At 41.2% G+C, this 16,608-nt stretch overlaps 1 protein-coding gene across 8 annotated transcripts in view; it reads right to left on the bottom strand.

Moving 5' to 3' along the window:
- Nucleotides 1-16,608, bottom strand: part of MROH2B (maestro heat like repeat family member 2B) — a 62,936-nt gene that overhangs the window by 6,920 nt on the left and 39,408 nt on the right. For 7 of the 8 annotated variants that reach the window (XR_005358531.1, XM_038535226.1, XM_038535225.1 and 4 more), the window contains 13 exons: nt 12,036-12,171; nt 11,845-11,940; nt 11,504-11,593; nt 11,031-11,151; nt 8,970-9,067; nt 6,952-7,104; nt 4,397-4,554; nt 3,772-3,898; nt 2,998-3,185; nt 1,833-1,973; nt 1,289-1,403; nt 520-666; nt 84-266 (listed from right to left, as the gene is read on the bottom strand). Coding sequence is in view for 7 of the 8 variants with exons in the window: in XM_038535226.1 (XP_038391154.1) it covers nt 84-266; nt 520-666; nt 1,289-1,403; nt 1,833-1,973; nt 2,998-3,185; nt 3,772-3,898; nt 4,397-4,554; nt 6,952-7,104; nt 8,970-9,067; nt 11,031-11,151; nt 11,504-11,593; nt 11,845-11,940; nt 12,036-12,171 (1,753 nt within the window). In the remaining variant the exon portion in view is untranslated. Of the gene's footprint in view, nt 1-46; nt 267-519; nt 667-1,288; nt 1,404-1,832; nt 1,974-2,997; nt 3,186-3,771; nt 3,899-4,396; nt 4,555-6,951; nt 7,105-8,969; nt 9,068-11,030; nt 11,152-11,503; nt 11,594-11,844; nt 11,941-12,035; nt 12,172-16,608 lie in introns of all 8 variants that reach the window. The other variant, XM_038535227.1, reaches the window with a different exon arrangement.

The following is a 16,608-nucleotide window of genomic DNA, read 5'->3' as shown; positions in this document are numbered from 1 at the left end:
ATTGCTTGCTACAGTAAGCACTACCTGAATCTTTGTGTTCACTCACTTTTGGGGAGGGAAGATTCCTGAATGGGCCCACTTACGTCTTCAAAGAAGGTTCTTGTTTGCAGCACTATCTCTTTGAAGTAGAAGCTCACGTCTCGGTCTGTGAGCAGCTCCAGGATCTTTTTTAGAGCCTTCAAGCTTTCACAGACGACTTCGGTGCGGGCCAGGTGATACAGGCCTCTGATGATAGATTCTAATATTATCTGCTTATGCTTCTTCACCTATTTTGAAATAAGGCCTCTTAATCCTGAAAACTGTTCTATGTGCATGTGGGATAGGGTAGGGGACTGCAGACAAGGAAACTGGAATTCTGGTAGGGTCACATGTACTTCAACCCAAGAGACACCAATGTAGCAATTTATTTGGATTTTTTACTTAATTTCTATGCAACCACGAGGTGTGGGTTAGTAAATAATAATTTTTAACTCAAATATCCCCCTTTCCCCCCCACCCCACCTGCCAAACTCCTTTTACCTTGTGAGGGGCTCCAGAAGCTGTATTACCAAGTCCTCGGATGGCCATTTGCCTCAAAGTGGCATTGGAGTCCCAGGCACTCTGGTCCATGAGGATCAGCACTTCCCGTAGATTCCCATGTTTCCAAAGGATGGGCTCCTTCATGAGCTGAAAACAACCACTTGGCCCTTTAGTTAAAGGGAGTGGCCTCCCTTCCTGACAGTGACAAGCGCATCATAACTACACTTAGAGAGGAGCAGCAGGGCGCGGAGAAGCCCTCAGTGAGTCAGCAAGTGTTGCACAAACTAATCTCTAGGCGCCAGCGGCCCACAGGTCAAGGGTACGTGGCGACGGGGACCATAACATCTACTTGACAAGACGTTCCCTAATCCAAATGGAAAAATGGGAAAACGGGAGCGTTCCTGACAATGTCCCTGTTCTGACTCGCCTGGGACAAACTTTTTATGCCAGGGTGTGAGGGGACAATGATCTACCCGTTGGGTACTGTTTGTTTTGTCCCGGTCGCCCTGGTTCTCCAGGCTTCTCTGCCCAGGGAGGCCTGGTTTCTGCGGACCAGAGCGAAGAAGAGATTGGGCCTGGGTCCTTTGTCCCCCGGCATTCCCTGCTCAGGTGCCACATATCCGGCAGTGGCTGGATCTCTCTGCTACCAAAGCTTCCCCGAGGGGCCCCTTCTGGGGTTCCAGCGCCCACTGAACTCTTGACCCCGAGAGTAACCCCCCAGGGACACCCGGAGAGGCTGCCGGGCGGCGACGCGAAGCTTCTGTCTTGCCTCAGAGAAGAAGGCTGTGCCGGTTATCCGGTAGTTCTCCGAGGAGGAGGTGAGAGAGGAGAACAGTTGCTCCATGATGTCCAGTGTGAGTCCATATTGCCACACGGCCATGCTCCTAGAAAACGCAAGGCTCCAATTGTAGCAGAGACTTTTTTTTCTTTCTAAACAATGGAGGAAATTTGAGTCTATTTCTCCCTCAGGGAAAGAAATGATCTACGAAGGGATGTTCAGTGGAAGAGCAAACATCCTGTACCTACTCTGGAGTCTAATGCTTCGACTCTACAGTAGCCCTTCCAAGAGCCCTGCTGAGGTGCGGTTTTCCTAAAACTGTGCTCCGCATCCCGGGATTTTGAGGGGGTGGTGGGACCCGGGCTGCTCCCACACCGCTTCCCACCTCCCTTCGCTCTGTCTTCCCTGTTTTCTCTGCCGACTGCAGGCAAACCCTTAGTGGGCCCACTGCTTCCAGGGAAGCTGCCTACACTGCGTTTTTACTCTATTTTTAGTTTTCTCCTCTGTGTCCAGTTCTAGAAGGCCCGCCCCTTACCTGGCCAGTGCACACACTCCTACGTGGTGGGTGCTAGGACTGCTCAGGAGGGCCCATAAGTTGTCCCCCTCATCAGATTCCTTGGCAAGGCCCTCTTTCATGGCTTGGGCTTGCACACACTTCAGGGTTGCCGTCGAGAGCCTGAAGGAGACAGTGGGCGTCACAAAGTAAGTCAGCCCCACACAGGGGATTGTGGATCCCCCGGTTCCTCCCGTTCCCCTCAGGGTTCCCTCACTCTTGGATCAGCGGACGCTGTGCAAGGGGAAAAGATGGGCAACCCGATCTCACACTCTAGGGTCAGGGGGGCATGGAGATGATGGGAACTAATGCCACAAAATCTTGTCAACCTCTCATGAGAAAATAAAGCCCAGGATGGAAAGTGCAAAATACTGTATTTTGCTGATTCTAACACAGGCCTTTGGAAATAGGGTACATCCTGCGATGAGTGGTGTGTTACGGTGGTTGGCCCGGCAGAGGCTGTGGTGTAGTCAGTGTGACTGGTGTGAGCACAGGGATGTGCGTGGATTGAGGCTTGGCTCCTAACACTGTTGTCTCTTTAGTAAACTGACGTGTATTAATGGAGCTACATGTGTGGGGCCTAACGGCTGTTTAGGATCTCTTTAAAAAGGCTGATTTGATACCGGAATAAAAATATATGCCATAGGACAAGGGGGCAGAATGTTGCGATAGAGGATAAAAATCTCTGCCTGATAAAAGAGATTTTAAAAGAGCTCTGAATAAATATACAGTAAAAATTTGAAAGTGTAAGAAAGCATTGATTCATGGCCTAGCTGGGGATTCTTTCTTTTTTTATAATACATAAAATAATTTTGCTTCCCTCAACCGGTGATGTCTTAAGTTTGATAAAATATGGTATTGATTTTTATTTTTCTGCTTTCCTTGGTGGCCCTGAGTATCACAGAATTCCAGCTTTCCTTGAACAGTCTCAATGAGAGAAAACAAATGAAACAGAGGAGGCCCTTGGGGGAAGCAAACAGAGCTGCTGTTTGTCGTTATTCTGAGCAACTACCCCAGAGATTGGCTCAGGAGCAGGAGAGCCTTGTTTCCTCTGGGGTAGTGGAGGCCACAGCAGCAGGCCGAGGCCCTGACTTCCACAGCTCATCCCCTAGAGTCTGGGACCCGGACACTGAGGAAGGCCATTTACCTGCAGGGGTCTGCTGTCTGCTGCTGTTCTCCCTGCTGCAACACCCGTCGCCTGCGGCTCCAGGTGGCAGTGGACATTTTCTGACCCAGGGTGCAGCTGACCAGCTTCAGGAGAAGAGTGAACACCTCTGGGTACAAGTTGGTGACAGGGGTGCCTGTTGAGACCACTTCATACATAGCACAGGCCACCTGAGGGGAGAGAGGACATTGTGGTCACACAGGCTCCTTTCCTCCAGGACATCTCCCTGGGCTGACCTTCAAGTCAGTTTTCTCCCCAAAGGATTGCTTTCTAGGTTGACCACACTCATGGTGAAAACAAAGCAAAACAAAAGAAAAAAACAAAACAAAACCAAAAAGAGCTGGAAAAGAGAGGACGTATTTGTCTGGAAACTTCTCAGCTCAGAAAGTGTTTCTCTCTCAGGACTGCCATGTTGGGCAACTCCAAATTCCAAGGGCAGGGGGACGGGGGACCGGCCAGGTAAAATGAAAGTTTCCTGGCCTTGAGGTCTTTCAAAAGGGTGCTTTTGGATATCTTGAAGACCAATTTGGAAATACAGATCATGGATTTTCTTTGGGAGGATGAGAAATTTGCTTCTAAAAGTGATAGCCACAGACAAAATTACTGCCATATTTGTCCAATACAAGCTGGAGTTGATTTAAAATCAGGGTGTGAGAGGGGAAGACGTATGATTAATGCCACATCACCAAATTCCAGGTGAGGACAGACCACGGAGTGGGACAATATTCCAGGTATGTGATGGGTTGTCCAACTCACTGCAATCGCCTCCACCCCGGCTAGGTCATCTTCTAATTCATTCTCAAGTTTGTCTGTTAGGGCTCTCAAGAGCTTCCCACTGGAGGCTGTGTTCTCAGCCAGAGCTTTCCACAGTGTCTTTGTGTCCCTAGGGTGGTAAGGCATGAAGCTGATAAGAAACAACTCCTTGGAATATGAGCTTTTTCATCTGCTCCTCTCTAAAACCACATTATGACTAATCAAAATTTCAAGGACAGATGGAGATGCCAATATGCCTGGCGATAAGAAGGATGTGTTATTTAACAGTCCAGCATTCTGGACGTGGGTTACTTAGGTTTGTTGATGTCCATTAAAGCAGAAACCTCTCACATAGGTGTATTCTAGGCAACCGGAAAGAGAAGAAATACTCATTTTCTAATACTTTTTCCTATGGTGTATTTTTTTTTAATCTCATCATTTAATGAGGACATGTTTATGAAAAAACACTTGGAAAAACACTCCTTGTGATTCAAACACCATTTTTGAAATTATTATTTAGATGAAATGTTCTCAATCTTTGTTTTTGCTTTCTTTCTCTCAAACCACAAATTCTTCCTCAATGCAGAGTGGCCTTTCCTGGGAGAAGGGACCAGATGTTAGAATATACCTGTCGAAGGGCAGAGGCTTCTGTAAAAGGTTGGCAACAACTGCATCCATGTGAAAGCTGGCTATCTGAGAGATGGCTTCCAGCATAAACTGAAAGCTTTCCTCCTTTTGTCTGAGGACTGGCATGTGATGATAAATCATGCTCAAGATCTCCAACAGCTTAAAAAAAAAAAAGCCAAATCAAACATTAAGTTGCCATTTTTCCTCTACGTGAATGTCTCTGGACTCATATAGTCAGCATATTATTCAAGGGTGGTTGATGAATTATAAATAATGTTGAAAACAATAATCAATTCTACACATGGCCTATCTCTTACTCAGGGGGATTATAGCTATACTGGGTATTTATTCTTAAATCAATGCAGCAAATATTTAGCGAAAGGCTGCTTTATGCCAAATACTGTGAGAGACGTTGTGTGGAATTTACCGAAGATGAATAAGATGTAACCCTCTCTCAAAAGGAATGAATGTTCTAATAAAGGATGTTAGTCATATACTCAAAGGCCTGTGCAAAAGGCAGTGTGTAGCAAATGGTATATAGGAGGTTCACAGGATTGATAGGGCAATCCAGAAGTAACTGAGGTCCCTTTGAAGGGACATCTGGCCTGAGTCTTGAAGGATATATAGCAATTTCAAAAGGCAAAATAGAGATGATGGAGGGAAAGTCATCCTCATCAGAAAGAAGAATACAGATAAAGATGTAAAAGAAAAAGCATGAGAATAGATGAAGCACAGATTTTTAGAGTAGTGAAACTATTCTGTATGTTACTGCAATGGTGAACACATGCAATTATACATTTGTCAACACCAAGAATGAATCTTAATGGAAACTATGGACTTTGGGTGACAATGATGTGTCAGTGTAGGTTCCCTGATTGTAACAAATGTACTACTGTGGTGTGGGGTGTTGATAGTGAGAGAGGATGTGTGTGTGTGTGTGTGTGTGTGTGTGGTGGGGGCAGAGGAGGTTTATGGCTATCTACTCAATTTTACTGTGAATCTAAACTGCCCTAAAAAAATCTATATAAAAAATTAGTAAGAGAGCATGGGCCCACGCGAATATGGTGAAGATTTCTGGATTAGGGGACTGGTTTGGAACACAGAGAAATGTGGGTGATGAAAGAAGATAACTTGATAGAAGATATGAAGATATGAAGCCAGATCCTAGAGAGCACTGAAGGTCACCCTTCCAAATTTGGGTGTTAATCTGTGGACAGCAGAGAATGATATTATACATTTGGATTTTTGATGTGGAGAAGGGAGATCTCTCTGCTAAAGTAACTTTGCTGCTAGTAGATATTTCTCTTATTTATTTTGGATAGACATTCTTAGGTTAAACACAACATTTTCTCTGATTTATAATTCCTTAAACATAAATATCTGGCAAGTATGATTGCCACAGAGCCCCATCTCAATGATGTTAGGAGAGGATTCCAGTCCCTATTGCTCCTTTTTAGTGCTAAACACACAAATACAATGACATTCCAAATATATGAAACTTTGATTCTCTAATGCCTAGCCTACTGCCTGGTATTGGCATAATCTGCACTTAATAAGTGTTTTTGGGTGTTTCTGGGTGGCTCAGTCAGTTGGGTGTCAGCTCTTGGTTCCAGCTCAGGTCAGGATCTCATGGATCCTGGGATGGACCCTTGAGTCTGGCTCTGTGCTAAGCAGGGAGTCTGCTTGGGGATTCTCTCCCTCTGCGTCTCCCCTATTCACTTTTTTCTCTCTCTGAGATAAATAAATCTTAAAAAAAAAACCCTGTTTTTGAAAAAAACTGATTGGAGAATAATTAGCACAGGAATAATTTCTAAAGGTTATACATTGGAGAATTCTATAATTTATGGTTGATTGACCCTGGGATATGGGAACCATAACTTTCAACTATTCCTCTTGAGGTGACTTCATTGAGTTAAATATTCTCTTTTTCCTTATTAATCTTTGAATTGTTTGAATTCTGTTTCTCACCTCAAGAGAGAGGATCGAGCATCTCCATTTGGAGCTCTTAACCAAGCTTCCTGAACTCAAATCCTCTTCACTCTAACTCTCCAGCTGATAGCAGGGATTGAGGACTTTCCCCCAATCAGTTCTCCAATGACAGACTTCCTTACCAGAAAACCAACCCTAAGTTGTGTGGAAGAGCAGCTTGAAGAGTGGCAGTGAGATTAGAAACTCTACTGGCCCTTAGTGGCCATCCCAAAGATGATCCATGTGATCACCCCCTCCTTACAGATCTAACAACCAGTTTTCCAGAACCCAAATGCCCTTGGTTTGGAGCTGCTGTCTTTGGCTAGAGAGCAACAGTTGGGAAAGTTTGTTTGTTGTTGTTGTCGTCGTTTTAAGTCACAGACTAGAGAGGCAATTGAAACAGGGTGGGACAAGCACTCAACATGAACCTGTTTGTTAATGTACAACTTGGGTCTCTGTTGAGGTCTCCTGAAGCTGTGTGTGCTCTTGCCTGTTGCCCATCAGTGGATAAGCTGAGAAGTGGCAACCAACGTGGCATTCCAGAAGTGTTAGAACTCTGCTCAGTGGTCAAACTGGTTGTCAGCTCACCTGTTCTTCCAAAGCAGCTCCCTGCTCCTTCAGGACCGTGATCATCCATATGCCACAGGCATGTGTACAGGTGGGGTTAAGGCTCTCCAGACCATCCAGGGTTTCCTCCAGGAACATTAGAATTTCTTCAGTTGGGATTAGTTTACTGACAATCTGAGAATGCACCCGGAAAGACTGATATTATCAACTACCTCGCTTCATGCTGCTATTGTTTTAGGATTTTGGAAACCACTGGAATTTCCAAACAGCATATGACTGGGCCATAGGAACTACAGAAAATATAAAAACAGACGTAGACTTTACCCTGCAACTCTAGGCAAACTTTCCTTGGAGTTACCCTTTTATCATTCTATATTTATTGAATCCCAAGACTGCTGAGTCAACTTCTCCAAACTTGAAAGTTATAGTGTGCTCCACACTCCACTCCATAACAATTTATATGCTATAAATTACTTTCACATACATTTCATATATCACAGAAATATGTCTTGAGTCTTCCAAAGAATAGTTAAGGCTTGAGAATTTAGGAAAATCTATCACCAAGTATTAAGGGCCCTGTTCAATACCACTTGTATCACAATACCCATGTAAGTATGAATTATTGAGTTCTGCCTTTTGCTCTTCCATGTTTCAAAATTAAGAGTAGTCAACAAAAATCTAGAAAATAAAAACTTTGCAATTTTGATCTCTAAGTACAAGAACTATATAGAATGGGTGACAGAAGTGCGTGATTATGAGTGTGTGTATACAGGCTAATGAAAAGGCAGGCAGGGACATGAAAGGTTGGCAGTTTGAATGAATTCTAGGAACATTGTCTGAGGCTTTAACCAAGCAAGATCAGTATGTAGGTATGACAGCAATCCAATTCACAACTGACTTCTCCCTCCATTAAGTGGCCTGATGACTGATATTTGGTAGAACTCTTCTTGAAAGGAAATTAATCCCTTTTCATGAGTAAGTGCATGTCTCAACCAGTTTCTGAGTAATTTTGATTCTAAGATCAAGGAACTAGACTGCCACATCTGTTCTGTGTAACAGCAAATTCCTGTCTGGGCTCCAAACTCAATGGTATCTGTTGTTTTTTTTTTTTTTTTCCTTTTTTTTATCTCACATTGGGATAGATGATGGTTTAGGAAGAAAGAAAGGAGGGGAACTCATGTTTCTGAGCACCTATAATACAACAGATATTTTCTTAGGCATTTGACATATGTTTCCTCCATGCTTCCCAACTGGCCTCTCTCTCTCCCTTATTCTGGTCACCTTCTTGTCATCTCTGCTGCTGCCATCTTAGTCCAAGCCACCTAATCTCACACCTGGATTCTTGTAGTTTCCTCCAAACTGACCTCATTAATTTCACTCTTGCTGTCCTGTATCATAGTCTGAACACAGCAGCCAGATGACCCTTCGGAAATATAAGTCTTATCATGCTCTTTTTTGCAGAAACACCACGAGCTCAGAAGGGGCTTTTACAAATTAGGAAGAGACACCCTGTCCTCAAGACAGTTCACTTATCTCTGTAAGTATATGGTCATAATGACTGAGGGCAAGCATTGTGTCTTTTTCTATCCTTACAGCCTAGAACAAAGTCCAGCATATGGTAGATGCATAGGGCTTAGTAGGTGAATGAGTAAATGATTGAATAAATGAATCAATTCATTGATTAATTCTCAGAACAACTCTGAGAGGTAAGTTATTATTGTTATTTTTAATGAGGAGAATGGGCTTCAAGTGCACACAGCATCATCTGATAGACTCCAAAGTCCTCGTTCCTTCTACTCCATCCCCCTCCCTCCCTCACCCTGAAGAGGGATGCTTGGTTCATAAGATTTCCCAGAGTATGAAATGATCAGTAGCAGATGTTGACTGGGCACATATATTCAGGGTTAACACATGATAGGACAAAGAATGGCTAGATCGTTGCTCTCCTTGGCAGTGAGGCATATACAGCTTACTCATTGGAAATCAACCCAGAATCATCTTTACATCCCTTGGCTAGTCTTCTGTATCTATTATATTACCTTTGCTATTTTAGAAGAAATCTTGATCTGGACTTGCACATCATCACACTGTAGCCCTTCCTGCAGATCCTGCAGTCTTTCCACCTCTGGGTGAGTGCCTAAAATCCACAAGGGGAGACAGATGCAGGAGTTCAAAGACCTGATAGGGTTTAAAGAGGTTGGCTGTACTTTGACATGACACTAATTCAGCTGCTGGATACTTTTCACAAATGCACTAAAGCCTGTCTGATGGGAGGGTGGGCATAAGAGCAAACACGGATTGAGTAGTTTCTACATGCTGGGCACCAGGCTAAATACTCTATGTACAATGATCTCATTTATTACTCATAAACATCATCTAAGGTAGACGCTCCTGTTTTTGCAGACGAGGAAGGATAAAAAGTCATTTGGCCATGGTTATCCAGTGACTAAAAATAGGAGAGTCAGAATTTGAACCCTGGTCTGACACCAGTGCCTAGGCTCTCACTATTCTGCTATACTGCTGTCTCTCCTGGGAGTTCTCTTCAGCCCTAAGCCACTTTGGGGAAAAGGGAACCCGGAAAGGTATCTGTTACAATAGGAACATCAGCAACTTTATAAATGGTGGTTGAAACCAATTTATAAACTCAGACCTAAACGGTAACGATTTTCTGTTTGTTGTTCGAATGTAGGGTAATTGTGCAAACTAACACCTGAACCCTTCTGTGGAAGGCAGCCTAGCCCAGTGCAACACAGGGACTTGGGAGTCAGACAGACCTGGGCTCACAGCCCAGCTCTACTACATTTTGGAGCCGGTAAATTTCTTAACCTCAGCTCTCTCATTGCAACACTGAGCATTAAATGGTACTTAATTTAGCATCACACTAGTTACTTGTACTCAGCAGGTGGTTAATAATCACATTCTTTCTCCCTGCCATGCTTATTTGACCTATCAAGGAAAAGAGTTAACGTAGATAATGAGGTATGGGATTTCTGATTAACAAAGAGTATTTGAAAACCTGAATTTCGCATGTTTCAGGAACATAAAGTATGCTAAAGGAAGAGTAGGTACAACACTAATAGAATTGAAATCCCTCTCTTCCTATGAGGTTCCTCTCTGGATGTTACTTCTCTTAGTAGGATGGGCCCTTGGTTCTTACTTCCTTAACTCATTTTTCATTTTCTGGCTTAGTACAAGCATATATCTTAATGAATTATCTTCCCATATCCCAAAAGACTTTCATACATACTTTGACTCCGCTGAATTTTTTTTTCTTCTTTTCCACTAACCAACCAACGCTTCCCCCACCCCCAATTCCAACTTTTGGCTTTAATATACTTTTCTTAGCTGAATTTTAGAATTGTAATATATCTGCGCCTCCAGCATCAGAGAAGTGCTTGACACATGGAAACGACTTAATAAGCATTTTCTGAGTATCCAAAAGAATGAGGAACAGAACACAGGTGTGAGATGGCATTAAACCTAGACCAGCGTTCCGGCCGTGCCTAGGCTGCGCAGAACTGCGCACGCACAGTGCAGGACCCTCCTCTGGGAAGCACCTGCTGATTTAACGTGGACGCAAGGCCCTGATTTGCTGGTTTACAGCCTGAACTGAAGTTTTAAAATTCCTTACATTTCCTGATATTGCTACTTCACGTGCAGAGAGAGCACTTAGAGAGCAGGTAGAGGTCCTGTTCTGGAAGCTGGAAAAACCCCCACAAACTTGTCTTTCCTAAATAACTTTGAAAATCACTTAGCATCATAAGACTAGTGAAATTTCCTCCTGAAGAAATCCACATGACAGAGGAAGCATTGCTAATATGCCCAAGTGCTCAGTGATTTAAATTGGTCACTCTCAAAACATTTTACCTACCTCAATGGACATTTATGATGCTTTGGTGTTACTATCTTTGTTTTTAAAAATAGAAAAACAGAGCCACTGGGGGGCAAAGATCCAATAGATGAATTCTGTGACATGATTAAAGCATTAGAATGCAGAAATGACTGAACTGGGGAGAGAGAGGGAGAGAGAGACAAGGAGAAAATCCAAGAACAAAAGAAAATAGGTATCTTCATTTGTGGGTTTCTCATCTTTCCCTCACCTTTTATACAGAACAAACCAATAGTGGAGCTAGCAGCTGCTTGACGGATGGTAGGCAGAGTGTCACAGGAGTGAGGAGCCAGGAGGCCGAGGAGTGAACCGATTTTAAAGTTTTCTGGTGCCTGCAGGATAAAGTAGACCCTCAAGATGATGCGGCAGCTTGATGACATCCCAGAATATTCCCAGCAACACTGGATCTGAAGTCCCTTCTTTTCCCCCTATAGGTCCTTAGAGTAAATGAAATTGAATCTTGAACCCTTTCCTTAAGGGCAGTGGAAAAATAAGCTAGTGAGCATGTAAAGACAACCAAACAGGTTTAATCCTGAGTGAGAAGATACCTCTTAGATGGTTCTTTGGAAAGCACCCCATTCTGGAACTGGAGATCCAGCATGCAGGGGCTTTGGATTCCAAAGGCCTCAGGGATCCCTGTTGTTAGCAAGCAATGAAACCTATCCACTCCAGGGGATTACGTACCTCAATATCATTTGTCAGCACTTTTGCAGTGATCTGGAAGGCTCTTTCTCTTTCCCAATCTTTTTGTGAAACGAGCCACATTCGGAGAAGCTGTTGGTCAAAGAATAAATGTTCTTTCTTTAGTGCTCGTCATTTTACTCATTCCCATTCTCTAACTTTTGCTTTCTCTCTCTGCCTCTTCTGTAACAGAGTGCTCCCCTCCCACAGACAATATTTAAGTGGACTGGCCCTATGTGATGGGTTAAAGGGCCAGGTGAAGACTCTGAGGTAGAGTCTGGAGTGTTGCTCTGCCCCACAGATGAGGGAATGTGGGAATCTGTTTGAGCAGTGGGCCTACTCACATTGAACATTTCTTGACAGTCCTCTGCTTTTACATTATCCCACATCATGGTCCTCAGCAGCCTTCCTAGAGCATCCATGGATCGTTCGTAGAGAAACTGAAAATCCAATGTGAGCATGAGTGTCAGGCTGAGGCAGGAGAGTGGAGTCCCACTGTGGCCCTTGATTCTACTCAGGCCTTACCCCCACGTACATTAATGTGTTCCTTGTCCTTGTCTGTCTCGCCTTCATCTTTGAGTTTTTCCAGAGGTGGAAGGGGAAGCAGCCTGCGAATATTCTCTTCAAGAATATTTAGGTGGTCATTTAGTGAGAGCTGAGGGTTCAGTTTACTGAAAAGAGAACCATGTGGAGGGATGGATATTATGATGACAAACAAAACATAGCCCAGAAGAGTTCTCAAGAACTGCCAGCCACCTCTGAGAGGGTCAGATATGCTTGCTGACATATTGGAATGTTGCAGGAGGCAGTGACAGAAATAGGGAGAGTTTGAGGACATAGAATCAGACTGTACTGGTGCATATAGTCAACATGCTTCATCTCTAATTTACTACAGTGATAAATCATCACTAGCTTTGTGTTACTTAACTTTTTATTATATGATCTGTGATAACATTAACCTATTTATTTTTTTCTGGTGCTCATTGTGTGTGTGTGTGTGTGTGTGCACGTGCCCATGTGTGTGTATATGCGTGTGTAATGATTCTAAGTTTGGAGCAGTGAATTCTATCAATTTCATTTGTCTTCTCGTGTTATAAGTAGGGTCACACATACTTTATGTATTCATGAGGGTACCTATAGTAAAGAGGCTGGAATCTTCCTTCCTTCCTCCTTCCTTCTCTCTCTCTTCTTTCCTTCCTTCTCTTTCTCTCTCTTTCTTCCCTCCCTTCCTCCCTCCCTTCCTTCTTTCCTTCCTTTCTCCCCTTATTTCTTTCTTTCAGCCATTTACTACTAACAACATGAGGATATGAACAAACCTAGACATAACTTGGAAAAATGCTAATGTTCAATAAACATGAAAATCCCCATTTATTATGTAATAAATGTAAACAAAGACAATGCAATACCATTTGTCAGCTATCATATTAGCAAAGAAATGAAAAACTATGACATGGTCAGGGCAGGGTAAAATTGATTCTCTCATAGGGAAGTAAAAGTCAGTACCAGCTGGGACAGGTCTATTGAAAGTGTTTAAATATGTTGGTATAAGCTGAACAGTCTTTTCATCTTTATTATCTGGCTGACTTAAAAAAATTAACTTATTGAGGTATAATTTATGCACAACAAGCTGCATCTATTTCAAGTGTGCAATTAAATGAGTGTCACACCCATGAAACCACCACTATAATCAATATAGAACATCCAGATTTTTCTTTATGCCCCTTCACAGCTCATTTCTTCCTTCACACTGGCCCCAGGTAAACACTGATTGGTTTTCAGTCATTAGAGATCAGTTTGCAAGTTCTATAAGTATTCTGTCCAAATGAGGGACACTAGCAACGAGTAGCTATCCAACACCCAAGTGTGGGTAGTCTGAATTAAGACATGCTATAATTCTAAAAGACACTGAATTTTAAAGATTTAGTATGAAAAATCATATAAATTATCTCATTACATTTTAAAATATCAAATATATGTTGAAATGATAATATACTGAATATATTGGATTAAGCAAAATAATTATTAAAATTGCTTTGTGTCTTTTTACTCTTTTAAAAGTGACTACTATTTTAAATGACATACGTGACTTGCATTATATTTAGACTTGACAACACTGTTTTAGAGCCTAGTTAATTCTTAATTCATCTTCAGGATTTATTTATTTGAGCTTTCTTCAAACTTCACTTATCTTTGTAAATGGCAATCTGTGCCTTCCCTTATGTTGCTTCTTACAACATTTTAGAGAAATTACGTGGGTATGTTTCACATCTATTTTACCTAGTAGGCAAAGCCATATATTGTTCAGGGCAAAGCCATATTTAGTTAATGATTATCCTTTGAACCTAGCTCCATGCCTGATACATGGATGACATTGAATAATATTTATTGAACTAAATTGTCAACTTTTATGTTAAAAGTTCAGAAAGCATTTTTTTTGCACAAAGGTGTTTGCTAAAATATTATCTATAGTTTTAAAAACTGAAAAATATAACAAGAGAAAGTTGGTTAAGTAATACAAGACATACCTATACAATAAGTTATTAAGCAGCCATTAAAAATGCTATTTGTTACCTCAATATAAAAAAGGCCATATATGAAAATCCTACAGCTAATATCATATTAATGGTGAATGGCTGTAAATTTTTCCTCTAGATCAGGAATAAGATAAGGGGGGCACCTGGGTAGCTCAGTGGTTGAGCATCTGCCTTTTGCTCAGGTCATGATCCTGGGGTCCTGGGATTGAATCCTGCATCAGGTTTCCCTTAGGGAGTCTGCTTCTCTCTCTGCCTATGTCTCTGCCTCTCTCTCTGTGCCTCTCTTGAATAAATAAATAAAATCTTTTAAAAAATTCCATTTAAAAAAAAGGAATAAGCTAAAGATGCGTGCTTTTGCCACTTTTATTTAACATAATACCAGAGGTCCTAGTCAGAGCTATTAGGCAAGAAAAAGAAATAAAGGCCATCTAGATTGGAAAGGAAGGAATAAAACTATCTCTGTTTGTAGATGACATGATTTTATATGTAGAAAACCCTAAAATTCACAAAAAATTATTAGAATAAATTAAACAATGTTGTAGAATATAAAATCAGCCTACATAAATCAGTTGTGTTTCTGTACATTAACAACGAACAATCAAAAAATCAAACAATTCCATTTACGACAGCACCAGAAATAATAAAATACTTTATTTAACCAAGGAAACAAAAGATTTGTGCTCTGAAAACGATAAAATGTTGTTAAAGGAAATTAAAGAAGACACAATGGAAAAACATACTATGTTCATGGATTTGAGGACTTACTATTATTAAGATACCCATGCTACTCAAAGCAAATTATAGATTTAATTTAATCCCCATTAAAATCCCAATGGCAGTTATTACAGATATGAAAAAAATCTATCCTAAAATTCATATGAAATTTTAAAGGATCCCAAATAACCAAAATTATCTTGAAAAATGACAAAGTTGGAGTTCTCACACTTCCTTGTTTAAAGCTTATTACAAAACCATAATAACTAAAACAGTGTGGTATTGCCAGAAAGAGACAGAGAGACATACATAGATTAATGAAATAAACTCTGGCATACATGGTCACATTATTTTTAACAAGGGTTCCAAGACCATTCAGAGGAGGAAAGGACAGTCTTCAATAAATGGTGTTGGGAAAATTGGATATCCACACGCAAAAGGGTGAAGTTGGACCCTTACCTTATACCATATACAAAAATCAACTTAAAATGGAGCAAATATCTAAATGTAAGACTTTACATTATTAAACTCCTAGAAGAAAACTTGGGGGAAAAGCTTAATAATATTGAATTTGTCAATGATCTCTTGGATATAATACTAAAAGCACAGATAACAAAAGTACAAATGGGACAATATAAAAATTAAAATCTGTGCATCAGAGGGCACAGCTAATGCAGTGAAAGACATCCTATGGATGGGAGAAAATATTTGCAAATCATATTTCTATTGAAGGGCTTATAACCAGAATATATAGAGAACTCTGACAACTCAACAACAGAACACAAAGAATCAACTTTAAAAAATGGACGAAGGAATTAAATAGACATTTTTCCAAAGAAGATGTAAAAGTAGGTAATGAGCATATGATATCATGCTGAGAATTGCTAATTATTAGAGAGATACAACCCCAAACCACAATGAGATACTGAGGATGGCTGCTATTAAAAATAAACCAGAGGGGCGCCTGGGTAGCTCAGTCAGTTAAGTGTCCAACTCTTAGTTTCCACTCAAGTCATGATCTCAAGGTCTTGGGATTCAGCCCTGTGTTGGGCTCCAAGCTCAGTGGGGTGTCCACTTGAGATTCTCTCTCTCTCTCTCTCTTTCTCCCCCTCTGCACCTCCCCCCTGCTTGTGCAGTCTCTCTCTCTCTCTCTAAAACAAATAATCTTTAAAAAAAACAGAAAAAACCAAAGGATGACAAAAATATGGAAAAATTAGAACCCTTATGCATTGATGACAGGAATGTAAAATGGTGCCACTGCTATAAAAAGCAGTATCATGGTACCTCAAGAAATTAAAAATAGAATTATTGTGTGATCCAGCAATCTTACTTCTGGGTATATACTCAAAAGAATTGAAAGCAAAGTCTAGAAGAGATATTCATGGACCCATGTTCGTTAGTAGCACTATTCACAGCAGCCAAAACATGCAAACAACCCAAGCATCCATTGCATGAATGGATTAACAAATATGGTACACCATACATTAAATGGAATATTACTCAGCCTTAAAAAGGAATGAAATTTTGACACACGTTATCACATGGATGAACATCATCCTAGTGAGATAAGCAAGACACGAAAAGAAATACTGCATGATTCCACTCATATGAGATAACTAAAGTATGTAATTCATAGAGACCGAAGGTAGAATGGTGGTTGCCAGCGCTAGTGGGAGGAGGGAATGGGGAGTTGTGTAATGCATACAAAGCTTCAGTTTTATGAGATGAAAAGAATTCCTGAGGTTGATTGCACAACAGTATGATTGCACTTAAACTACTGAACTATACACTTAAAAATGGTTAAGATGAAACATTTTATGGGTATTTTACCAAAATGAAAAATTTTTTTTAAACAATGAA

This window comes from Canis lupus, chromosome 4, assembly GCF_011100685.1.
Source record: "Canis lupus familiaris isolate Mischka breed German Shepherd chromosome 4, alternate assembly UU_Cfam_GSD_1.0, whole genome shotgun sequence".
In the NCBI taxonomy this organism is placed as follows: Eukaryota; Metazoa; Chordata; class Mammalia; order Carnivora; family Canidae; genus Canis; species Canis lupus.
The sequence above is the reverse complement of the archived record's forward strand: the minus strand, read 5'-3'. Positions and strand labels throughout refer to the sequence as shown.